Here is a 25409-nt window from a genome sequence, read left to right as displayed (position 1 = left end):
CATGCCTTTCCATTTATTTAAATACTCCTTCATTTTTTTCAGTGGCATTTTGCTGTTTTCAGTATATAAGTCTTTTGTTAAATTTGTTTTTGATACTATTGTAAATAGAACTGTTTTACCAATTTCCTTTTCAGATTATTCATGACTGTTATATAGAAATACAATAGATTTTTTTTATATATTTGTCTTGTATCCAACAAACTTTGCTGAGTTTATTAGCTCAAATAAGTTTTACAACCTCCTCTTAATATGTATCTCTGTCCTCTCAACCTGTATCCCCATCCTGAATTTTGTACCTCTATTTCCAAACACTTTTGGACATTCCCACTTAGATCATCTGATAGGTGGTGTCTCTAACTCAACATGTCCAGCATTAAAAGACATTCTCTCCACTTTCCTTACAAATAGACAAACCAACACTTTCTCATCTGTAGTTTTACCCATTTCAGTTTTTTTTCTTTTTTTTATTATTCATGAGAGACACAGAGAGAGAGAGAGAGGCAGAGACACAGGCAGAGGGAGAAATAGGCTCCATGCAGGAGTTCGATGTGGGACTCGATCCCGGGACCCCAGGATCACGCCCTGGAGGAAGGCAGGTGCTAAACCACTGAGCCACCCAGGTGTCCCAGATTAACTCATTTTTAAATTAAACTTATTTTTATCATAAAAGCAATACATGTTCTAGAGGGAAAATGTGAGCTAGGGGTTGTTAGGAAGTCATGTCCCATTGGCCAAATCTGGCTCACCACCTGTTTTGTTTTTTGGTTTTTAAGATTTATTTATTTAATTCAGAAGAGAGAGAGAGAGAAGTGGAAGGGGCAGAGAGAGAGAGAGGAGAACCTGAAGCAGACTCTGCGCTAAGTGCAGAGCCGGATGCAGGACTCAATCTCGTGACTCTAAGATCATGACCTGAGCTGAAATCAAGAGTTGGAAGCTTAACTAGACTGAGCCATCCAGGTGCCCTCACCACCTGTGGGTTGCTTTTTGTTTTATTTTGTTTTTTAATATTGTTTTACTTATTTATTCATGAGAGACACACAGAGAGGCAGAGGCACAGGCAGAGGGAGATGCAGGCTCCCTCCGGGGAGCATGATGCCGGACTCGCTCACAACCTAAGCCAAAGGCAGATGCTCAACCACTGAGCCACCCAGATGCCCATCACCTGTTTTTTAAATAAAATTTTACTAGAACACAGCTACACTCAATTTTTACATATTGTCTCTGCTGCTTTAATGCAGCAACAGCATTGCTAATGAGGTATAACAGACCGTATGGCTGCAAAGCCTGAAATATTTACTCCCTGGCCCTTTACAGTAAAAGTCTGTCAGCCCCTGATGTAAACTGAACAAAAGGGTATGTGGTAAAATATAAAATCCCCCTCCTGGGATCCCTGGGTGGCGCAGCGGTTTGGCGCCTGCCTTTGGCCCAGGGCGTGATCCTGGAGACCCGGGATCGAATCCCACATCGGGCTCCCGGTGCATGGAGCCTGCTTCTCCCTCTGCCTGTGTCTCTGCGCCTCTCTCTCTCTGTGACTATCATAAATAAATAAAAATTAAAAAAATAATAATAATAATAAAATAAAATCCCCCTCCCTGAACCCCCCCTTCCACATCTCACTCCCCAGAGGTAACTACTATTAATAGTTCTTGTGACTCTTTCTAGAAATAATTTTCTGCATAAACCAACAAATAAATATGGATAGATGTATCCATTTTTATACAAATGGAAATTTCTTTACGTCAAGTCAGCATGTTCTCTTGAGAATTTTCCACAGCCCTAGAATAAGTGGAGGTACTCCATACTATCATAAACGTGGTTGGGTAATCATTGAAAAGGGTTTTCCGTGTGCTTCGTGAGCTTTGGTAGATCCTAGGATCCTGTTTCCCCAGTAGTATGAAAGGAAGATTAGAGTTTAAAGAGGCACTCACGGTCACGGAGACAGTGAGAAAATAACCAGCAACTACCCACATCTTCGCTGAACAGCTCTTATTTCTAGAAGGACAACTGCACATCGCCACCTGACCAGTCCCCCACCTCTACTCTGGTTTCCCTCCACTGCTTTCTCCGTGGTAACGTAGGAAGTGCTATGGAAAAAACGAATCTTAGGACCTTGTCCTGTAGTTAGAGAAGGTGCTAACATCGGAGGACGCTGTCCGCGGGGTGCACGCAACCTGTCTGTATTGTTCTTTGTACGTGAGTCTGCAATTATTTCAAAATAATAAGGTCTTAAAAATCTGATTGTATTTGGGGCGCCTGGGGGGCTCAGTCAGTTAAGCATCGAACTCTTGATTTCGGCTCAGGTCGTGATCTCGGCGTCCAGGGATCGAGTTCTGCGTTGGACTCCATGCTCCGGGGGGACCTGCCTGAGGATTTGCTCTCTCCCCCTCTGCCCCTCCAGTCACTGCATGCTCTCCTCTCACTTTCGCTCCCTCTCTAAAAAATATGTCTGGTTATATTCTGCTTTTGCTCCAGGATCTCTGCTGCCCTTGCTCATTCCCTATGGCACAAAGGCAGATTTCCTTTAAAAGGCATTCAGGGCTCTCCCGGTCTGACCTGAGCTTAACCTCCACCCTCTCCCCTCGCCGTGCTCCTTGGGCTGCTTCCCTTCCAGTCTGCCTGAGGTTCCCCAAAGCAAAGCCAGAGCCCTGCATGGGGCCTTTGCATGTGCTTTCTCTTCAGCCCTATGTGGGTTTTCCAGTGTTCCCATCTGAAGAACTTCTGTTCTCTCAAGACTGAACCATCTCCTCCTTGGTTAACTTTTTCCCTCCCTGTGGTGGAAAAGTAGATCATGTTTTGTGCCATTCTAAACCTCCTTGGAGTGGAGAAGATTTTCTACCTGCCAGATGAGACAACTAAAGCTCATTGAGGTTAAATGCAGGACACATGGCTAGTTACACTTGGCCTTGGAGCACCAGGCAGCTGAAGAGTATTGCCGGGGAAAATCATGAAAATGGTAGGCTGAGGGGCACCTTGCTGGCTCATTCGTAGAGTGTCCAGCTCTGGATCTCGGGGTGGTGAGTTCAAGCCCCATGCTGGGGGCAGAGTTTACTTTAAAAAAATGATAGGTTGATGTCTTCCATCAAAGACAGCTTTCCTTAAGCCTTTCTCACACCTATTCAGGCTGAGTTCACTAGTTTGTGTATTTATCCTACTGGACTGGAAGCTTCTTGAGAACAGGGATCATTCATTTTTTACCATTAGCATTTTTTTTTGTTATGGAAACACAATTGGCACTCAATAAATATTTGTTGATAGAATGACCCCAAAAATGAATAATGTGGACATAGGAGTTACTGGTGCCCTTCTCTTACACCTTCTGCAGCTGCACTTGCCATAAGTCTCATGTCTTCTTTAAATCTCCCCTGTGTGTCTTCTTCCCACTTGTACGTGGTCCCTAGAACTCCGGATCAAGAGACAGAACTCCTCGGATAGCATCTCCAGCCTCAACAGCATCACCAGCCATTCCAGCATTGGCAGCAGCAAGGATGCTGATGCAAAAAAGAAGAAAAAAAAGAGCTGGGTAGGTCGAAGTTTTGAGGGTGGGAACCATGTAGAGCCATGGTGGGTCATCTCCACCTCAGCATAGGGATCGGCTCCTTCCAGAATTAACCAAGATATGGTTCCTTGGGGCTGATAGGAAGCCCCAGGCTTCTGCTCAGAGCAAGGTCCGCTAAACTCCCTGTTCTCCCCCTCACGCCCCACTTGCACCAAGGCTGTCCCTGCAACCCTGTATCCACACCCACTTTCCCTGGGCTCTCCACACCTTTGGGTAGGTCAAATGTGTTTGGCAACAGAAGGAAATATCCAGAAGGGAACCTCCTATCAAGCCCTTTGCCTATTCCACCCCCATTCCCTTCTATACTATGGAGAGAAGATTTTCTGAACAAAGCCATTCATTCTAGATGCTCCTGCAGGTCATTTCTTCAATTTTTTTGGAGAGGTATTGGTGGAATTTTCCATATTACTTCCAAAGGAACCTCTATATTCCTGTTGACTAGCCCAGACATAGTCCCCCACCCCTCCAAACCCCCTAGCTGGCTCCTGGTAGCCCTAGACTGAATTTGGATGCCCTTTCTGAAATTCCGTAGGCAGATCTAAAACACCTTTTGCTCCTCCGCTGCCTGTGGTAAGGAAAGGATCCCCAGATGGAGACTTCTCGCTCCTCTGTCCCCTGTTCAGTAGGACTGGCCCCCAAATCTTTGTATAGCACAGATGGGTCCCAGCTGTGTGAAATGAGTGATTAAGTGTTGCTTCTTTTTTTTTCCCTTCAAAATGCTGACTTCAAATCCCTATTTTTTTCCAGGTCTATGAGGTAAGAGACCCAGTTCCTCTCTCCTTGTTTTCTCTTTCCTTTTGCCATCCCTTCCCCATTTCCAGAGCAACTCCTTCCCCGTAAAGAAAGAGCGACCACTCATAAAACTAACCGTAACAACCACCCCGGAGTTCCTAACTCACTCCACTGCATGGTCCATCCACGGCTGCCCCATATGAGGACAGAGGAGTGGTCTGGTTGGGGGCCAAATGGGAAATTTAAACAAAATCCTGATCTATTCCCTCCTGTCTTCCCCTTGTTACAAAATCAGCCTGTTATAAAAGCAGTCAATTTGAGTTCCTCCTACCCAGGAAACAAGTTTTCTAATTTTTTGTTGTTGTTGTTCCTTCAAACCCTAGAAGCCCAAAATGGAAGAGAATCATTAGATGAACATTATTTCGACTGCAGTTTCAAGAGGCCAGTTCAGTTTGGGTCTCACCTGAGGATTTAGCTCTACAGGGAGATAAACCAGAGATAGGAGAGGATATGATCCAGTCCAGGGCACTTGAAACCACCCAAAAACCTGAAGCCCTGAAACCTGAGTATCCATGGAGTTTCCAAAGACCTTTCAGGGATTCACATAGTCTCACAAGCAGAAAGTGAACCCAGATTTTCCATATTTTCCATTACGAACCAGACATCTGAGCTCCACTAACCTAGCCCAATATTGTGCCAGGTGTTAGAAAGGATGGGGAAAGGTGGAGAGTGTAATCTGAACCACCCAGGGGCCTGCAGAATTGCTGGGGAAACCAAAAACCAAGAGTGTACATATGGTATTGGGAACAATCCAGCGGTGCTGAAATGCTGACTTCCGCCAAGGAGTGCTAGAGGCGCTCATGGATGAAACTAATTACAGAAGAGCAGGGAAACCCCACAGAGGAGGAAAAAGCTAAACCGAGATGGGACTATGATAGGAGAGCGTGTTGAGATGCTTTCTACGTGGACCTGCCTGGTCGAAGGAGGAAACCAGCGTAGCCAGGGCACTGAGTAGGGCGGGGTGCCGATATGAAGGGCCTAAAATGCCGGGAGACTTACTTAAACTTGACTCTTCAGGTTGGCATTTCCCAGAGTGTGTTGTGCGCTAGTCCGTGGCAGTGCTCCTTCACACAGTGACGCCATATCCCATCTGAGAAGCCCTCCAGTGCATATCCGCATAGGGACGTCCTGAGATGTGCCTGAGTAGAGTCTGTTTCGTTTTGCTCGGTCCATGAACTTGGGGAATCCCTCCCCACGTAACACCAGGGATCATCTGCCAGCGGTTGTGCTGTGGGAACCCCGAATGACACAGAGAACAGTCCTGTCTCTCTCTCAGGGTCTTTGTGATCTTACAGGACATGTGCTTCAGGCCGATTGTGGTCACAAGATCTCTTTCCGTGCACACACACACTCATGCACACGCGCTCACATACACACACTCACTCCCTTTCTGTGTCTCTGTCATATACACACAGCTTCCCATGAGGCAGCAATGTAGAGACCATTGGGTTGAAAATGAGGAAGGCTGAGTTCCAGCCCCAGGCCTTCCTTCAATTCCACAATCTCAAGCAAGTCCACTTTCCACCCTGGGTTCCTTGTCTCTACAGAGAACCGAGCTCTATGGGATTCTCAAGCCTTGACTCCTCTGCAGTAACCTCTCCCCTGCACGCATACTCTAGCTACCTGCACACATGCTCTCTCTCTCATATCCCCATCACAGCCAGATTGGGCCTCCTTTACGTCCTACATAGTAGACACCCCAACACGCCCTCAGCTCTGCTCCTTCACCTAACAGCCTTCCTGTGTTATAGAAGAGACATTTTGAAAGAGTATCCTCAAATTTTCCTTTCTTTTGTCTCACTGTCCCAGAGATCTGGTTTGCTTTTGTCCCCTACAGCCTTCGACCCCTCCTTTACTCTCTGTCTCTTGCTGCCATTCCATATCTGTGACCCTGTGTGTGTGTGCATGCTATATGGATGCATGTGAACGGGTGGGACAGGCCCTGGTTCGCATCTCTAGCTCACTGCCCTAAACCCCCAAGCTCATCAACACCTAAGGTCAAACAAGCTGTGGTCGGATTATGGTATCCCAAGTATTCTGAGGAAATGCTAGGAAACATTCCTTACTCTAGGACACTTGAGTGGGAATAGATAGCAGAAAGCACTTGTATCTGATTGTTTTAACCATTCTGGGATGTGCTGGGCCCAAGAGACACTAAAAGAAAGTTGATGCTACTCCCTATAATCGATTTCCACAGAATCGTACTGCCAGTTTCTGGTGAATAGGTAGATAGGTAAATGGATTCTGATCTGATGAGTCATGGCGCGGTGGATCCTAGACCCAAAGTGAGTGAGGCTCTAGACTGAGCAGTAATTGGTCTGCTGGAGAAGGTGGGTTGGATCATTGAGAGATTGGCCACCATGTGACCTCGGGGGCTTCTGTGCGTTCCCCTCAGGGGCATATTCCCCCACAGGAGAGAGCAGACCCTAGGAGTTCCCAGAGCCTACAACAGCAAGCCAGAACAGTTCACTTCTCTCAGCCCTGATTTCTAGGCAACTCTTCTGTCCACATCCATGAATCAAGTGACGCCTTAAGAGGGAGGCTTAATTACAGCCAGCAGACACCCTGCCTGTACACCTCTCTGTCTCAGAAATCCCAAAGCAGTCCTCCCCAGTCTCCAGAGTGGAGCCCTGATGTCTCTCTACCTGGATCTGCTTTTTTCCAGCTGCGAAGTTCCTTCAACAAAGCCTTCAGCATAAAAAAGGGACCCAAGTCAGCTTCTTCGTACTCCGACATCGAGGAGATTGCCACACCCGACTCCTCCGCCCCGTCATCCCCCAAACTACAGCACGGCTCCACGGAGACCGCCTCGCCCTCCATCAAGTCCTCCAACTCCTCCTCTGTGGGCATTGATGTCACCGAGTAAGTGCTGTCTGCCCGCCACCCAGCCCGGGGACTGGTACGCACTGCTGGCCAGAGGTTCGCCCCTGGACAAATGACACCGCACTGCAGGCCTCTCCCAGGGTGTGTGAGGCCGGCGTGGGCCTCCCCTCGCACTCCTGATGACCTCTGAGCCCACCAACCACGGGTCTCAGAGTCCCCTCGTAACCCTGGAGCTGCCCCGCGTGGCCCGGCCTCATTCTTGCTTTCTTCCAGGGGCCCTGCTCACCCAGTGCCCCACACCAGACTGTTCCACGGCAATGAGGAAGAGGAACCCGAGAAGAAGGAGGTATCAGAACTGCGTTCCGAGCTGTGGGAGAAAGAGATGAAGCTCACAGACATCCGCTTAGAAGCCCTCAACTCAGCCCACCAGCTGGACCAGCTTCGGGAGACCATGCACAACATGCAGGTGCGTAGCCTGGCGGGAGCGGAGGAAAGGGCAGCGGGGGGCCTTGGGGCCCGTCCCAACTCTGCGGCCCCGCCCTGTCTGCTCTCCCGCAGCTGGAGGTGGACCTGCTGAAGGCGGAGAATGACAGGCTGAAGGTAGCCCCGGGCCCCTCGTCAGGCTCCACTCCAGGGCAGGTCCCCGGATCGTCGGCTCTAGCATCCCCTCGCCGCTCCCTGGGCCTTGCGCTCACCCATTCCTCCAGCCCCAGCCTCACCGACACAGGTACCTGTTTGGGAGAAGAACCTTTCCGGGTGGCGAGAAGAAAAGGGTCTGGCTCACTGGCACAGCGTTCCACTCGCTCCGGTAGCACCGCTCTCGGGTCACAGAGGTTAACGTGCCTCAACCGAGGCGACCCCGGTGTCGCGAGACCTGGAGAGTTGTTCTGGTCCTGCAACCTTAATTGCTTTTCAGTTTTGGAGCTTCTGTTTCCTCTTGGTAGTAAATGGTTCTTTGGAAGGGCTGATGACCGGAAGGTTTAGGAAGGCCTGTGGGTGCCCCTAGAGCCAATAGTTGTTTTCGCTGCCGACAGACCTGTCACCCATGGATGGCATCAGCACCTGTGGTCCAAAGGAGGAAGTGACCCTTCGGGTGGTGGTGCGGATGCCCCCCCAGCACATCATCAAAGGGGTAAGGCTCTTCGGGGAGGCCTGGTGACACTATTATTTTTATCCAAGAACATCTGGGCTCTGTGTATCCCCCAAACCGGAGCACCCCACTTCCAAGGCCTTTTAGGAGCACCCCTCCTTTCTTGGAGTGACGGCACTGAGGCTCACACACTTCTCCCTTGGCTATCTAGGACTTGAAGCAGCAGGAATTCTTCCTCGGTTGTAGCAAGGTCAGTGGAAAAGTTGACTGGAAGATGCTGGATGAAGCTGTTTTCCAAGTGTTCAAGGTAAAGTGATGCGTGTCCTCTAAAGGTGGTTCATCTTCTCCTGGGATATCCCACCGGGATGCTTCCTGGGGAAATGCTAACTGGGAAAAACATAGGTTCTTCGCTCCCTCCATCTATCTACTCCTCTTTCCTCTGAAATCTGTGGCTGGTACTTCTGGCTTTGCATCATCTTGGTGATCCTCTCTTTTTTTTTCTTTTTCTCCTTTTCTCTTCTGTTAGGACTACATTTCCAAGATGGACCCAGCCTCCACCCTGGGACTGAGCACCGAGTCCATCCACGGCTACAGCATCAGCCACGTGAAGCGAGTGTTAGATGCGGAGCCCCCGGAGATGCCTCCCTGCCGCCGAGGCGTCAACAACATATCAGTCTCCCTCAAAGGTCAGTCTTTGTCTTTTTGGGTGCAGCGATACGGGGTGAGAGGAGGGGAACATCAGATAATGCGTCACGCGTTTATTCAACGAGGACTTTACTAAGAAGCTATGTGTGCCAGGTCACTGTACTTAAGTAACATGAGATATAAAAAGATGAGTGGGATCCAGTCCTAACTTTTGTTCACAGGGCCATTTTCATGCCCAGGGAAATTTCTAGAAAGCCTGGGTTTCTCACTCCACCCACACACCCATAACTCAGAACATGTCCCTAAAAATAAGATCTATGTTTTCGACACTCGGAATTAGGAGATTCCCATGGGACCCCGGGGCAGGGGGCTCTGAGTTCCTTCGGCGGGGTCCTAGGTGAAGAAAGATACGCCCTTTGGGGGGCCCTCGCCATCCTCAGGGCCCTGGTCATGCTCATGCTCTCTGGGGCTGGGGGTTCAGGTCTGAAGGAGAAGTGCGTCGACAGCCTGGTGTTCGAGACCCTGGTCCCCAAGCCGATGATGCAGCACTACATAAGCCTCCTGCTCAAGCACCGGCGCCTCGTCCTCTCGGGCCCCAGCGGCACCGGGAAGACCTACCTGACCAACCGGCTGGCCGAGTACCTGGTGGAGCGCTCCGGCCGCGAGGTCACCGAGGGCATCGTCAGCACCTTCAACATGCACCAGCAGTCTTGCAAGGTGGCTGCCTCGTGACACCCCACCAGCCTTTGCTCGGGCCTCAGCCTCCTGGAGGCCTCCCCCGGGCCCCTTCCTGCCCCTTCTGTTGCCTCTCCTCTCCTCCGCCTGAATCTTCCCCTCCACTGTTCTCGCCTCCTCCCCCTGCATGCCATCACATTCTCCTTTTCTAGTGCATCCTCTGCCCCCAGTTTCTCTCCAGACTTTTCCCTCCCCTTCTTCCTCCGCACTTCCCCTTGCCTCTGTTCTATGCTTTTCCTTTCACTGACCATTGACTAAACTGCATCCCCATTTCCACCTCACCAACCCCAAAATCCCGTCCTTCCTTTTGCTTCCTTCTCTCTCTACTGTTCTTTTCAGTATTACTCTGACTTTGGGCTTCCTGGGGAGAACTCAGAATTACATCTTATGCCTTGTGCCATCCCCTGCCAAATCTGGATGTCTGGAGCACACCCCAACACCCTGGAGTGGCTTCAAACCTTGGCTCACCCCAGCAGGAGGAGGCATATCCATTGGAGTGGCTCAGGGTACCCGCCCCGTGAAAATCCCTTTAGGAAATAAATTATGATCCCTCCTCTTCGGGGATTCAGGAGCTGCTTCTTAAGACCGTTGTCTTAGAGGAGCACCTGGGTGACTCAGTCAGTTAGGCATCTGCCTTTGGTTCAGGTCTTGATCCCAGAGTCCTGGGGTCGGCCCCACAGCAGGAAGCCTGCTTCTCCTTCTCCCTCTGCCTACTGCTCCCCCTGCTTCTGCTCTCTCTCGCTCTCTATCAAACAAATAAATAAAATCTTTTTTAAAAATGTTAAAATAAACATAAAAAACAAGACGGTTGTCTTAGAGCCTTTGGGACCACTGTCTATCAGTCCACGGTAGTCTGGGTTTACAATTGAATGTTCAAACAGGAACCAAAGTCTTCAGGGAAATCCAGAACTAGCAGAGCTTCTCCAAAACCCTTCCTCCCAAGGCAGAGCCAAGTGCTCACTACTCCTGAGTCTCCTGAGTGCTGACCCACTTATTTCTTTCATTTCAGGATCTACAACTGTATCTCTCCAACCTGGCCAACCAGATAGACCGGGAGACAGGAATTGGGGATGTCCCCCTGGTGATCCTGTTGGATGACCTAAGTGAAGCAGGGTCCATCAGTGAGCTGGTCAATGGGGCTCTGACCTGCAAGTACCACAAATGGTAAGGCCCAAACCCACCACAGTGGGATGAAGGAGAGCCCAGTGGAGGCTCTCCTAGTGGAAACCCTTGCTTTTTAGTGGAAAGCAAGGGTTAAGGCAAATCTAAGTAAACATTTTTCCTCCTTCTTCCCACAGTCCTTATATCATAGGTACCACCAATCAGCCTGTAAAAATGACACCTAATCATGGCTTACACTTGAGCTTCAGGTAAGAGCTGTGACCCTGGATAAACCTCTCAACCCTACCTAAGATTCTAAGAGAAGCTGGTTAAACCCCAGGATCTGGCTGGAGGGGCAGTAGGTAGCACAAGGAAGGAGAACTAGGCAGGGCCTCTGGGCTGGGAAGAGAGAGTAGGGCCGTTTGCCGTGTCGGTTACGGGGTGGAAGAGAACCCTTGAGAAGAGAAAAGAACTACCATACTTAGAGAGCTGGGGCTGGGATGCTGTGATTTGGGTTTTCTGTTCGCACACCCCCTCATCTGGTCGGTGAGGTCAGGTGTTTTCTGAAGAGGGGCACTGATTTGGGAATCAGCTACTGCCCTGGTTCAGTTCACTCTGCTATTACTTGAAAAGAAACCCAGTGGCCACTAGTGGGAAGCAGGCGGGAGGGACAGACGGGCAGGGGATGAACGGCAGCAACGTCCGCGTGGCCGCCCTGACCCTTCTCCCATCACTGGCTGCAGGATGCTGACCTTCTCCAACAATGTGGAGCCGGCCAATGGCTTCCTGGTTCGTTACCTGAGGAGGAAGCTGGTAGAGTCAGACAGCGACATCAACGCCAACAAGGAAGAGCTGCTTCGGGTGCTCGACTGGGTGCCCAAGCTGTGGTACCACCTCCACACCTTCCTCGAGAAGCACAGCACCTCAGACTTCCTCATCGGTACTGGGCTTCAGCTTCCCCCTTGGGGTCGGAAGGTGGCTTCCCTTTCCTGCTTTGCCACCCAGTGGGAAGTTTCCATTTCTTTCTGGAATCTTCAGCATGTAAAGGAGTGGCAAGCCTCGTGGCTTCAGACCCAGGACCACTTAATTACTTACCAAGCGTTTCCCTAGAAGTTAGCACCGTGGTTTGGGTAAATCACTTCGATCATCAGAAAGTGAAGCCCACTCCCTCATGTTTCCCCACAGCGAATGGGGAAAAGATAGGAAAGTGTTTAGGAGGGAATTGGAAAACTTGCCCTCGCTCCCTCCCCCCACCTGCACCTTGTGAAGAAGCACCGTTCATGAGCATGCCAGCAGGGCGACCACTCCCAGTGGTCTTGACAATAATCTCCCGGCGGGCACTTGACTCCTCCTCCGGTCATGGGACCCCTCTGCCTCGTATTAGGGAGTGAAAGAGACAGAGGACTGCGGAGAGCTGGGTGCTCAACCATCTTAATGGCCTCATCCTTTTCCCTAGGCCCTTGCTTCTTTCTTTCCTGTCCCATTGGCATTGAGGACTTCCGGACCTGGTTCATCGACCTGTGGAACAATTCTATCATCCCCTACCTACAGGAAGGAGCGAAGGATGGGATCAAGGTGAGCCCCACCCTCTGATTCTGCTCAGTCCCCAAGGTCAGGCTGCCCCTCCCAACAAGGCAGAAACATCTCTTCAATGTTAGACATGAGGCTACTGAGACTTGTTAGCTTCTCTTGCTAATACGTAGAGTAGGGCACGGCGTCCATCCACCATTCAGCAAATGGCTACAGGACCAGTCTCTGGAGGATCTGTGTCTAGTCCTGGGCCTTTCGGCTCTATGCCAAACACAGACCTCTCTTAAGGATCAGAGCTCGGGCCCCTGGGTGGCTCAGTGGTTGAGTGTCTGCCTTGGGCTCAGGGCGTGACCCCAGGGTCCTGGGATCGAGTCCCCCATCGGGCTCCCCACAGGGAGCCTGCTTCTCCCTCTGCTTATGTCTTCCCCTCTATATATGTCTCTCATGAATAAATAAATTCAATCTTAAAAAAAAAAGGATCAGAGCTAATAGAGAAATCATTGAGCTTAGAATTAAGTAAAACCCTATTATAACCTTAGCTTACTACTAACAAAAATGTTACTTTGGCTGAGTTACGTAACCCGTTTTAACATCCTTCTGTGTGAGAAAGGAGATAATAAAGTCTGCTCTGCCTAAATCACTGGGTTATTTTAAAGACATGAAATACGTGAAAAGATTTTTAGAAGTGAGAAGAACTTTATGCAAAAGGAAGATGTCATTTTATTAAAGCCTCCCTCCCCAGGTCTGTTTGTTTTTTTAACCTGTGGATTAGGGCATAATGATCACTAGCATCCATTCCAGCACTAGTGAACTACAGTGCAGTGTCTAGACCCTATTAGCCATGTACTTTCCATAAAAGTAATTTATTATTGCAATAGATATCCCCTGATAATGTGGTAAATTTCTAGAGACACTATCTATCAGACTGATGCCAGAAATCATTATTTCGTTTAATTTTGCATTATTATTATTTTTATTTATTTATTTACTTATTTGAGAGAGAGAATGAGTGCACAAGGGACAGAAGAACAAGTAGTCTTTCTGCTGAGTGGAGAGCCCAGTGTGGGGCCCGACCCCAGTACCCTGAGATCATGACTTGAGTTGAAGTCAGAGGCCTAACCAGCTGAGCCATCCAGGCACCCCAAATTTTGCGTTAACAGTTTTCCGATTTCAAAGTGTTTTTATACAGATAACATCTGTTTTCAATAAGGTCAAATTTTTTTTTTTTAAGACACGATTACTGGGGTGCCTGGCCTGGCTCAGTCAGTAGAACGTGTAACTTTTGACCTCAGGGACATGAGTTCAAGTCCCACATTGGGCACAGAGCCTACTTAAAAAGAAAAAAGTTTTAAAAAAAGGATATGAGGGCATCCCGGATGGCTCAGCAGTTTAGCGCTGCCTTTGGCCCAGGGCATGATCCTGGAGACCCGGGATCGAGTCCCACATCAGGCCCCCTGCATGGAGCCTGCTTCTCTCTCTGCCTGTGTCTCTGCCTCTCTCTCTGCATCTCTCTGTGTCTCTCATGTATAAATAAATAAAATCTTAAAATAAAAAATAAAAAATAAAAAAGGACATGATTACTAAGGTGGAAGAATTCCCTACTAAAATTATGGGGTCATAAGATGGGTACATATTAAGTGGGTTTTGTTTTGGTTTTTTTTGTTTTTTTTTGGTTTTTTGTTTTTTTTTTTTTAAAGATTTATTTATTTATTTATTTATTCATGATAGACACAGAGATTGAGAGAGAGGCAGAGACACAGGAGGAGGGAGAAGCGGGCCCCATGCCGGGAGCCCGATGTGGGACTCGATCCCGGGACTCCAGGATCGCGCCCTGGGCCAAAGGCAGGCGCCAAACCGCTGAGCCACCCAGGGATCCCCTGTTTTGGTTTTAGTTTTGTTTTTAGAAACAGGGGAAGGGAGAGAGAGAATCTTAAGTATGCTCCACGCCCAGTGCAGAGTCTGACTCAGGACTTGATCTCACATCCCTGAGATCATGACTGGAGCCAAAATTAAGAGTCAGACACTTAAACGACTGAGCTCTCCAGGCACCCCCATGTACATATTAAGTTTTTAGCACAGTCTGCCAAATTAGCCTCCAGAACACTTGTACCTGTTTACACCAACTTATTTCCTTTGTTGGGAAACTCAAAGGAGTTGAGTCTCAGCTCATGGGGATCAGAGTCTCAAGGCTTTCCATTTGAGGAAACGCATTTGGCCATCAGGAGACTGCATGAGCAAGCCCCTATCTGTGGATCCCTCTGCCAGTAACCACATTTCTCCTTCTATCCAGGTCCATGGACAGAAAGCCGCTTGGGAGGACCCAGTGGAGTGGGTCCGGGACACTCTTCCCTGGCCATCAGCCCAACAAGACCAATCGAAGCTGTACCACCTGCCCCCACCCACTGTGGGCCCTCATAGCATTGCCTCACCTCCCGAGGATAGGACAGTGAAAGACAGCACCCCAAGTTCTCTGGACTCAGACCCTCTGGTGAGTAGAAGCCATTCTAAGATGAAAAGAAGAGTATTACAGAACTCAACTTTTATTTTTAAGATTTCTTTATTTGAGAGAGCACATGCGTGAGCTGGGGGAGGAGCAGAGGGAGAGGGATGAGTAGACTCCACACTGCACAGAGCCAGATGCAGAGCTCGATCCCACAATGCATGACCAGACTAACCTAAACTGAAATCAAGAGTCAGATGCTCAAAAAAAAAAAAAAAAAAAAAAAAAAGAGTCAGATGCTCAACTGACTGAGCCACCCAGGAGTCCCTGAAATCGAACTTTTCATGTGTACCCTGATGGAGGCTGAAGGGTATCAGCAAGGCTAGGATGAGGATGAGGTCAGTGAGGAGGTCAATGGTCAGAATCCTGGGTTATGAAGATCATATGCCTGCAACCTAGCTTAAGCTAAATGATAATGCACGTGAGCAAGATGTATTCTAGTAAAGGCCTGAGTCTCAGGCAGACCCCAGGTAGGACTGTTAACCAAAAAAGAGAGCAGTGGGACACGTGTACACTCTGTCTCTATCTCTCCGTCTACTCTGGTATTATCCTGAGGATATTAGGACTGAGGACTGCCTCGGTTCGGTGGATTTCATGAACCCCTCTGAAAAGTGGGCAAGTGACCAGCTAGGGGCAAATATTTGCAAGGCTTATAACCAAAAGAGGATTGGTACCTAAAAAATATAAAACTTCCCATAAAATTCCCAATTGGATGGACAAAGGATATGAGAGGGCATTTGACTAGAGAAGTGCAAAAAGCCAATACAAATTAAAAGATCCTTAACTCCTCCAATAACTGTAGAGATGCAACAGCAGACCAGGGGGAGAACCCGTTCACCTCGCCAAAAATAGTGCATAGGGGAGCACAGACTTCTTACTCAGTTGGTGGGAGTGTTCGTTAGCAAAGCCATTTTGGAAGATAATTTGGCAGTTTGTCTTAAAATTTAATGTGCACAATTCCTGTGACCTTGCAGTTTTACCTCACAAGTAAGAAATTCTTCCATTTTAGGGGTGCCTGGGGGGCTCAGTCAGTTAAGCATCTGCCTTCGGCGCAGGTCATGATCCCTGGGTGCTGGGATTGAGCCCCGCATTGGGCTCCCCGCTCAGCCGGGGATCGTGCTTCTCTCTCTCCCACTCCCTGCTGTTTGTGCTCTCTCACACACACATAAATATATATATTTTTTAATTATTTTATTTTATTATTTATTTATTCATGACAGATACTCAGAGAGAGAGGCAGAGACACAGGCAGAGGGAGAAGCAGGCTCCATACAGGGAGCCGGATGTGGGACTTGATCCCGGGACTCCAGGATCACCCTGGGCTGAAGGCGGCACTAAACCACTAGGCCACCAGGACTGCCCTATTTTTGTTTTTTTAAAAAAAGATTTTATTTTAACCTAAATATATTTTTTTAAAAAAGAAAAATTCTTCCATTTTAGTCATAATACATTTTAATTTAAATTTTGACTTTGTTAAAAACAGGTGTTACCTGTAGTAAAAAAAAAAAAGCCGTTACACTGGATGACTGTTAATAATCATGTAAATCTGTAAATAGAAGGGTGAAGAGCAGATTCAGGGGAGAACCAGCCAGGGGTCCTTAGCTGAAATGGGGGCTCATAGTCTTGAAGAAGCAAGGGAGTGTGAGAGGTAAAGAGAAGAAGGAAGGAGGTGGATACACTGAAGAGTTTAGAGGTGACCTGAAGCACTAGGCTGTTCCGGCGGGGCGTGGGGGCGGGGGTGGGGAGCGGTGTGCAGGACTGGCTCATGATAACACGGAGTCTGTTCGGTTACGATCTATTTGGAAGGTTGATGGACACAGACGTTCTTATGGCCAGTTCTCACCTCCCGCCCAGCACTAGCCAGGATGCAGAGGCCGTCTTGTTGTGTGGGCGTCCCTCCTGCAACATAGCACGGCGCCTCCCATCGCCGAGACCCTGCCGAGCATCACACCACATGCTTACAGACAGGGTTGAGATAACCATTGCCACCTGCCAACTCTCTGGGCCCTGAATCACTTACAAACCAGGGGTCAGACCGACGATCCACGTGGCTTTAGGTTTCCCGTCTGTGGGCAGGACCCTGAGTCCCGACTCTCATGAATCCACCCTTTTGCCCCTCTTTAGATGGCCATGCTGCTGAAACTTCAAGAAGCTGCCAATTACATTGAGTCTCCAGATCGAGAAACCATCCTGGACCCCAACCTCCAGGCCACGCTTTGAGGGTCCAGCAGTCACTGTCACCCCGGACAGCAGAATGCTGGCATCAGCGACGTTCTCTCCTCCTCTCCCCTCTCTTCTTCCAGAGCACTGGCTCTCTGGCCCAAGAGGACAGGAGAGGGAGGAGGAGGTAAAGGAAGAGAGCAGCTTGTTGGTGCTGCACCCTGAGAACTTCCTAGTAAGGACTGGTGGGGTGGAGTGTGGAAACTTGTGTCCCCTAGATACATTTATTGGCCTCCTCTCATGACTTTGGGGAAAAGATGATTCTGGGTCTTTTTCCTTGATTTCGTGTCTCCATTATAAACTCCTAGGCTTTCTGGGGAGGGGTTCAGAAGACAGCAGAAAACCCTGCAGCAGTCCCTAACCGATTCTCATGAACAGCTCTGGGAGAGACAGCCCTGTGTGGGGGAATCTGAGGGAGGCGGAAGCTCCCCAGAATTTCTCGCAGACCTTTCTGCATTCCGTCACCACTGCCAATAACTCTTCCCCGGAGATCTGGCTGGAGCCCAGAAAAAAGAAGCATGTGGTTTAAAAAATGTTTAAATCAATCTGTAAAAGGTATTTAAAAAAACAAAACAACAACAACAACAACAAAAAAAAAAAAACAAAGAAAAAAAGAAAGAAAAGAAAAAAGGAGAAGATGAAGCTGGAGAGAGAGGAAGCAGTTGCCAAGGCAGAGAACGTGCATCCCTGGATAACGTAGGGGACAATGACAAGACGGCTGCCTATCTTGGAAGTCACCAGACCACAACAATAGCATTCCAGCCTTCAGAGAAAGACTGTTGGCTCTGTCTTGTACCCTCTAATTTAACATGCGTGAGAGTCAATAAACCCTACTCTTGTTATTTTTTATTTTCACATTTTGTTTTTCTTTTTTCCCTCCCCCCCCCCCCACGTGCCTATTTATTTTCCTTTTCATTATTTCTTCTTCTCCTCCTCCTCCTCCTCCTTCTTCTTCTTTTTTTTTTTTCCATTTCCTCTCATGTCCACAAAATCCTTGGGTTGCTTTTCCTGGGGCTAGTTTGGCTTTTCCACATGGGTTTTCTTCAGAGAATGTGATGCCATCTCATCGGCACTAGCTATCGCCACGGCACTATCTCTGGCGTCCTTGGGACTCAACAGGAGACACGAAGCACTGGCTCAGACAAGAGCAGTAGAAGAACCTTGACTTCCCTTTTGAGAAAGCACACGTTCTGCCTCGGAGCTCGGCTGCCACCCTCCGGTCTGAGCGTCGGTCACCCCATGTTGAGAAAAGATCCACTCTGAGCTCCACCCTGGGCTGGACGAAAACCAGGAAACTGGAAATATTCTTTTGTCTTGTGGCCTGTTTGGCCCTTCACTGCACTATTCTGAATGGCAGCCATTCTGCTCAACAGAATCCAAAATCCGTAGCTGGCCTTTACTATTGGTTTTTGACAAGTAAATATTCCCTTGTAGGAGACTAGACATCCATATGAAATACTCCCAATCAGAATATAAGGCTCAAGGAGTTTGATTTCGTGGCAAAGATTTGCCTTCCAAAGGGATCCATCCTCAGGAAAAGTTGCCCCAAAGGCCTGGCAGTCCACATGCCTTCACTCAGCAAAGACTTACTGAGTACTTCCTGTCTGCCAGCCACCAGGTTTAAAAACAAAACAAAACAAAACAAAGAAGGCAAGACTTGAGTCCTTGTGTTCACAATCTAGTAGGAAATCTTAAGCTCCATTAAGTGCACAGCCCCTGCTTATCTGGACCCTCAGGATCATCTAAGAAATGTAGCCCAAACCCAAGGTGCCACCTAGAAAGAAGCCTTGACTGAGATGTCTAATACTTGGGAGACAGAAGATCTGGGATCCATTAAGATGGACCCTGAGGGACCATGGAACCTTGCTTATCTCAAGTGGACAAGTCCTCTTCCTGCCATTCGTGGAGGCCCCCGTGGGGCGAGATCCAGGCTGAACTACCTGGCAAGGCTGAAGTTTTGGGGCTCTGCGGATCAAGGATATGTGATGAGCCCGGGCCCAAGTGTGTGTCCCTCAGATTCCTATGTAGCACAAGACCTTGTCAGAATCCACAGGCACACACACCTGGACTGTTGTGTCGCACCCAACCAAGGAATACATGCATCTGACTCTTCATATCAGAATCTTTCCATTTAGGTCCAAAAGACGGTCCAGGTTGCTCCCCGAGAAAGCTTCCGCATTCACCTGGAAACTCCCAGGGTTGACCGGCTCCTCTATGCTGGAGACTGTTCATTGCTTTTGCTGTTAAGTCCATGAGCTGTGAAGATCCCCAGCCAACTCAGCTGTAAAATATGCAATTCTGTGGTGGGAAGAGGCTGTTTGTTCAAGGATGGTGCTGACATCACTGCCTTAAGGTCTCTGCTGTGCAGAACAAGGAGGCCCCAGAGCTGGGTGTTCTAACGTGGAAGGAAGGATGGGCCTTCTTTGGACCGAGGCCTCTTCTGAACCCTGTCCTTAGCTCCAGTCCCGTGGCAAGGCTCGGACTTTTAACGCCATCTTGATCGGTGGTCGAGCCTTTAGCTCTCTTCTCTCTGGTGCTGCCCAGCCAGTGCCTTCTATCACGGATGTTACTGGCTACTTGAGAAAAAAGGAAAGGGAACATCCCCTTCCTCCATGCCAACTGCCTCAGACCCCAAAGGGATTCTGGCTTCCTGGTAACTATGGATACCACCGTGAATTTTATTTGGATCCTCAGTGGGTTGATTCTGGAGGCCTCTCGTGATGAATTCTACTATTTCTGGGACCCGCCACCCTCTACTCTGAGTTGACTGCTGCATTTAGACCAGGTCTCTAGTTGCTTTCCTCCAAAAAGCGTGTTCCCATCTAATGAGGTGGCCCTGCAGCCTCAGCTTTCCCTCTGGAGCCTGGGACCCCGTTTACAGTTGCACACTTGGGCCCCGTTGCGGGCATCTGTCGTCTCACCAAGGAATCGTGGTGATGTGGCAACTGCGGAAGGTTGAGTCTCCTCATGGTGCTATAACCCCTTGGGGTGCTCATCCAGACTTCTCTGAAGCAGAAAACCTGAGCTCCCCCTTACTGCCCTCAAGTTAACGGCAAGAGCAAATCCATAGCCTTCTCTCCTACCTACGCACCTGCTTCTTAGTTGAGACTACCGGGATCCCTCCGAAAATGAAAACTAGGTCCTACTGCTAACTTCTCAGCCCCCAGGCACCTTCAGAAGAACCCAGCCTGTGTAGGACTGAGATGTGTGCTCTCCCCTTCCTCTCCAGACTCTCATTCCTCACCAAAGTGGGCTAGCAGATGACACGGTTCAATACCCAACATCAATCTCTGGGGAGAGCCACAACTCCAGGAGAGGTTCCTCCGCAGACTCCCTCTCGTTTCTGGATGAAGACGACCAACACATTTTGTCCAGTGTATGTGTTTCTCAATCCCTGCCTAGGCATTAAAAATAAAATACTAGGTAATTGGAGGCTAATACAGGACTTGATGTCTGTGTGTGTGTCTCTCTCCCTCCCTCCCATTCTCTCTCTCTCTCTCAAGAGCACTTTGCTGTTGCTGTTTCCTAACTTCTGAGGCTTCAGAGTATTTTTTAAAAATCTATGCTTTGTGGCAGCTCTACGGTGCTTACCTCTGTCTTTGTGTGAATCCAACATCTTTTTCATGTAGTCTAACCATTGGGAAGCTAGAGGCTAACAGGGAAGAAAGACTGGCTGTCCCAATGACAGGCCCTACAGTGAAGTCCCTATTGATCGGCATGCTACATTTTGGTCTTGAATTACCAGCCTTCTAACTAATCTATTCAAACACCTTAAGGATTTCAGACAAAATAGTGATTTTTTGTTTCCCCCCTTTCATCTCTGGCTTTTTGGTTCTTCTGGTTTACGAGACTCCCAATGGACCTAATCTCACCGCGTCTCCACCTCTAGCTCCCTGACACCAGGGTCACACTATTCAGAGGGATACCCCCTTCCAATCTCAGAGTAGCTAGTTCCTGTAGTGTTCCGAAAGAGAAGGGAGACAACAGCCTGCTCTTTCTCAGAAACACCTCACATCACCAACTGAGAGGACAACCATATACAGAAACCCTTCGGATCAATGAGATTTGCCAGACTGACAGGGACTTGGTCCTACAAGCCAGCACTAGGAGACCTACGGGAGACTCTAAGGATGTTTCATTGCAGGGTGTTTGGGAAAGGAAGCTGTTCTTGTCCTGATCACACATTTAACACGGGGTTCATGTGCTAAAGATCACCAAATGCAACTCCTCATCGTACCTTTTTTTTTTTCCTTATTTCTGGGCCTTAGTTAAGCGGAAGCTAATAAGCAGATTATAAGTCAACCCCACTGATGGGATGAAATGTGTTTTTCCCAAAGGTTTACTAATGGATATACTAATTTAATGCTGGTATACCCTTGATGACTAGGAACTACTAGCAGGTTCTGGCTGCTGGTGGTTCATGGCTCCACTAAAGAGGCCATAAGTAATAAAATGGTCTTAGGGACATTGTGTTCCCAAAAGGCCAATGCCTGAAAATACTGCCCTTTATACTTGAATCAGCTTTATATATTCATGAGTCCTCAACCAACCTGGTCAGGAATATAGGGGGCCTCCAGCTTGGCTCCCCCTCACCCCCACTGAGGATCCACATGTGGATGTGTGCTCAGCCTGGCCCTGGAAGTAAGCGCTGCCAGCCAGAGACCCTAAGAAACAGAAGGAAACTGGAAGAGGAGGACCCTGATAGAAATCTGGAGGCCGCACAGAGACCGTTACAGTGGAAAATTAAACCTATGTATACGGATCCTCCCAGTTTGATGTTTTGCTTATTTTTCTGAATGATTATGCCATGGAGAATTTTCTGTTGACAAGAGTGGTCATGGAAGTAAGTGGGCCCTTGGTTCCTTGATTCAACTCTTTCATTTCTTAAAATAGTGGTTTTCAAACTATGTTTCCAGACCGGCAGCGTCAGCATCTGGGAACTTGTTAAAATTGAAATTCTCAGGCCCCATCTCAGGCCTACTGGGCTAGTAACTAGGGAGAAGGCCCAGCAATTTGTGTTTTAACAAACACTCTTGGTAATTCTGGCGCACGCTACAGTTTGAAATTCACTTTTTTAAAAGGACAGGCTAGTAGCAGAGTCGCCACACGGAGGGGCTTTAGGACCAAAACCAAGATGGTCCTGGGGTAAAACTCAAGCTATTACATTAGTTTCAGTTCCCTTTTTCGTGCTTCTCTATGGTTCTGTTTTTCCTTTTATTTAAAGGAAAAGGTATGTGTGCCTTTGGGCAGACGTCAGGGGGAATGCTTGGCATCTCTTCTAGTCGAACACAATCTTCAGAGAAAAATCTCCTGGCTCTGAAATTTTTACCTGGGAAACTAATGGGCTGTAGCAGAAGATAGCTGCCGGAGGTCTCTTCCAGACTGCTATTCTGCTGGTTTATTTGTGTCTACGCTAAGCCTTTTTTCTGATTATATAATAGGATGGGAAAAGTCAGAAAATCTCATTTGTATTTCCATGGCAACTTGTTCTCTTAGCAACATCCCCTTTTAGTTGAGTTCTAAAGGGCACTGCTGGGTCTGAGAAACCTGGCCAGAACCTCCTTCCCCAGGGCAGCTGGAGGGCTCCCGTGCCCAGAAAGACCCCTTCTCTGTGTTCTGCTCGGCTCACAGGAGGGACGGAAGCACAATGACTATGCAGGACGGGGGGGCTCATCCTTCCCTTTCCCCACGCCAGGCCTAGGGTACGGAATTACTCAGCCACAGTGATAGAATGGAATCCTTTATAGAAGGGTGAAAAAAAATCTGAGAAGAGCTTCTTATCTTTGCAGATTCACAGATTCTAGCTGATGGGGCCACGGGGTAGAGGAAGCTGCTGACTACGGGCTTTGTTTCCAGTTTGTCAGTCTTCCCTGAGATGGAGCTTGTGGGTAGAGGACAAAGAAATGTGCTAGGACTAGGGCCTCTTGAAATCTAGGACCAAGCACTGGGAGGAGGACCTAAGGCTATTAGAAGACAAGCGTAAAACAAATTGCACTAAATTCACCCCTTCAGTCCCCAGAAGGCTGGTGACAGGCCTTGGGTCATCTCCCAGGGGACCTTCTGGCTCCCAGCCATTCATTCCTCAGAGACTGAAGATGTTGGATAATAAGCCAAGAGCTCCCATACCCCGGCCAGTGTCTGGGCTACTGCTGTGCAAGAACCTCCCACTTAATTGTTTTTGTTACTGTTGTTGGTTTTTGTGTTGTTGTTTTTTTTTTTTTAAAGAACAATTTTTTTTTAAATGAATTCCAACCCCTACTAGATTCCTTTCCTTCCCTCCCCCCACCCACCCCCACCCAGTTTTCAGCAGCACTGTTTATGCGATGGAGTCTGTGTTTCTCAAATGCGTGGCAATCCTCAGGTGGAAAGTGGGTAGGAATTTTTACAACAGGTTTCTTTTTCTTTTTTAATTTATTGGACATAAAGCCCCAAACCAGGATATGTGTGTGTCTGTGTTTTTTTTTTTTTCCCTCATTGGACCCTCCCCCTCTTTCAATCTACCCCCTTTTATATCTAATGTAGAGAAAGCAAATTTGAATCTGGAAAGCAAACCATTGTATATAGTTGCGGTAACAATCATGAAGAGAGTTGAGTTGTCCCCTCAGTAATTCGTTTTAAGCAAAAATTGGTTGACAATGAAGTCCATGGCAGGCCAGCTGAAGAGGCCTTCCTCCATCACTGCCAGAGGCCCCTCTTATCTGGGCCCTCTGTTCCATCAGGCATGTCTCCTCCCGGCAAGATTCATCTGTTCGATGCCATTTGCGTTTCAATAAAGTTATCTCCTGTATTGTCCACTGGCTCTCTGGTCCCCTCTGTCTGGTTTGTCTCCGTTTATCTTGTGGCCCATTCCTTGATCCGCAAGGTGAGACTGCTTGTCATTTGCCTAACCAAGAGGTAAACCTCATCTGCCTGGAAAATCTTCAGATCCGAAGCAGGAGCGCTGGACCCCTTTGGTCAAGGAAGGCTGGGGGTGGGGGGCTGGGGATCCTACTTGCATGCTGCAGACACAGGATCCTTCGCCAGCCCGGATTTCACAGGGTTCTTGGGTCCTCCGTCCACTGCCACAACGTTTGAAGATCCACCACCCTCTGGACCTTCCTGTTTTCTTCCAGAAGTAAAAGTGAATTAACCCAGGGGGAAAAAAAAAAAAAAAAGGTGTTCTAATGGAACAAGGAAAGAAGGGAAAGAAGTCCTACTACCCCTACTGTGGAATTTCAAGGTCCGCAAAGCAATCTTTTTTCCCTATGAAATTGTGGTAACGAGACCCACATGTCCTCTAACATGGGAAGTGACCAATGTGCTCAGAGCTCCCTCAAATCCAGGAACCCATCTTTAGGAAGAACAGTCCAATGGGTGACAGCCTCAGAGTACTGTCCACGTAGCAGTCACGGTCTTAGAACTGGGCTAGGGCTTACCATCTGGTGTCCTCTGCCTCTTGGGAATGAGAGTCAGGGTTCCTAGAAACCATTTTAAGGCAGTCAACCTGAACAGCTTGCTAAAAATCACCTGTTCCTCCTGCTGCAGACATCCCATCCCAGCAACAAGCATCCCTCTACTTCTAAAAGTCGTATTTAACAGCCTTGCATTAGTAACCCCTCTGCATAGTCCCCTCCACTTGCTCCAGCACTTGGGAATCTCTTCCATCAGCCTTTTCCTACCACCAGCCCTAGGATGTCCTCTTGCTCCTTCACCGCTTGGACGTCCAGCCTCAATTTCTCCAGGTGGGGAGGAGGGAAGAGAAATGCATACATTGTCAGCGAATGGGGTCCACTCTCAGGCCTTCCCCTGGAGGAAACCCCCTTCCCGATGCCCTGCCCTCTCCCCCCAATTTTGAAGCTGGGCTCCAGCAGGCCGGAAACAGCGCAGGTGACCCTCCCTACTGCCCAGTGCACTGGGATCCTCTCCCCCTACCTTCCAATTCTTTTTTTTTTTTTTTTTTAAGATTCTATTTATTTATTCATGAGAGGCACAGAGAGAGGGAGGCTGGGACCCAGGCCGAGGGAGAAGCAGGCTCCATGCAGGAAGCCCGATGGGGGGGCTCCATCCCGTGACCCCGGGGTCACGCCCTGGGCCGCAGGCAGGTGCTCCACCGCGGAGCGCCCCCCACCCCGGGATCTCCCTTTGAATTCTTCTTGAAGCTGAGATGAGGCTCACTGGAGCCAATTTTTAGTTATTTTTTTCTCCGTGTTTGGTGTGCGGGGTGGGAGGGAGGCCCGCCCTGCCCCGAGGGGCCCCTACAGCTCCTCCCTGCCAACAAGGTGGCTCCTACCTGCGAGGTCCACGAATCGGGCGTCCTCGGTCGCGGCCCCGCTCCGAGGGAGGCCGCCCCGCGCCCACCACAGGGGGCGCTGTCCCCGGAGGCCCAGGCCCGGCCCCGCCCCCTCCGCGCTCCCGCCCGGCCCCGGTGCGCAGGCGCG

The 25409-nt window shown here is 48.9% G+C and overlaps 1 protein-coding gene and 1 long non-coding RNA gene across 7 annotated transcripts in view; one reads left to right on the top strand and one right to left on the bottom strand.

Moving 5' to 3' along the window:
* The window catches only part of NAV1 (neuron navigator 1), a 242939-nt gene extending 219155 nt beyond the window's left edge, over positions 1-23784 (top strand). For 4 of the 5 annotated variants that reach the window (XM_038541901.1, XM_038541905.1, XM_038541904.1 and 1 more), the window contains 15 exons: positions 3399-3520; positions 4304-4312; positions 7014-7210; positions 7445-7637; positions 7730-7898; positions 8206-8303; positions 8473-8568; positions 8788-8947; positions 9388-9623; positions 10651-10805; positions 10940-11011; positions 11486-11682; positions 12199-12317; positions 14563-14760; positions 16897-23784. In XM_038541901.1, the coding sequence (XP_038397829.1) occupies positions 3399-3520; positions 4304-4312; positions 7014-7210; positions 7445-7637; positions 7730-7898; positions 8206-8303; positions 8473-8568; positions 8788-8947; positions 9388-9623; positions 10651-10805; positions 10940-11011; positions 11486-11682; positions 12199-12317; positions 14563-14760; positions 16897-16992 (2117 nt within the window). In that variant the 3' untranslated portion in view covers positions 16993-23784. The remainder of the gene's footprint in view (positions 1-3398; positions 3521-4303; positions 4313-7013; positions 7211-7444; positions 7638-7729; positions 7899-8205; positions 8304-8472; positions 8569-8787; positions 8948-9387; positions 9624-10650; positions 10806-10939; positions 11012-11485; positions 11683-12198; positions 12318-14562; positions 14761-16896) is intronic. The other variant, XM_038541902.1, reaches the window with a different exon arrangement.
* Positions 23389-25387, bottom strand: LOC102156100. Of its 2 annotated transcripts, XR_005361794.1 has the most exons (3): positions 25262-25387; positions 24651-24707; positions 23389-24097 (listed from the first exon to the last, which is right to left on the bottom strand). It is a non-coding gene; the product is annotated as an uncharacterized LOC102156100 (long non-coding RNA). The 2 variants fall into 2 exon arrangements; XR_005361793.1 differs by having other exon boundaries at positions 23389-24707.
* Between the last annotated feature and the right edge of the window lie 22 nt (positions 25388-25409).

This window comes from Canis lupus, chromosome 7 (assembly GCF_011100685.1).
Source record: "Canis lupus familiaris isolate Mischka breed German Shepherd chromosome 7, alternate assembly UU_Cfam_GSD_1.0, whole genome shotgun sequence".
NCBI lineage: Eukaryota > Metazoa > Chordata > Mammalia > Carnivora > Canidae > Canis > Canis lupus.
This window is presented reverse-complemented; position numbering and strand designations above follow the sequence as displayed.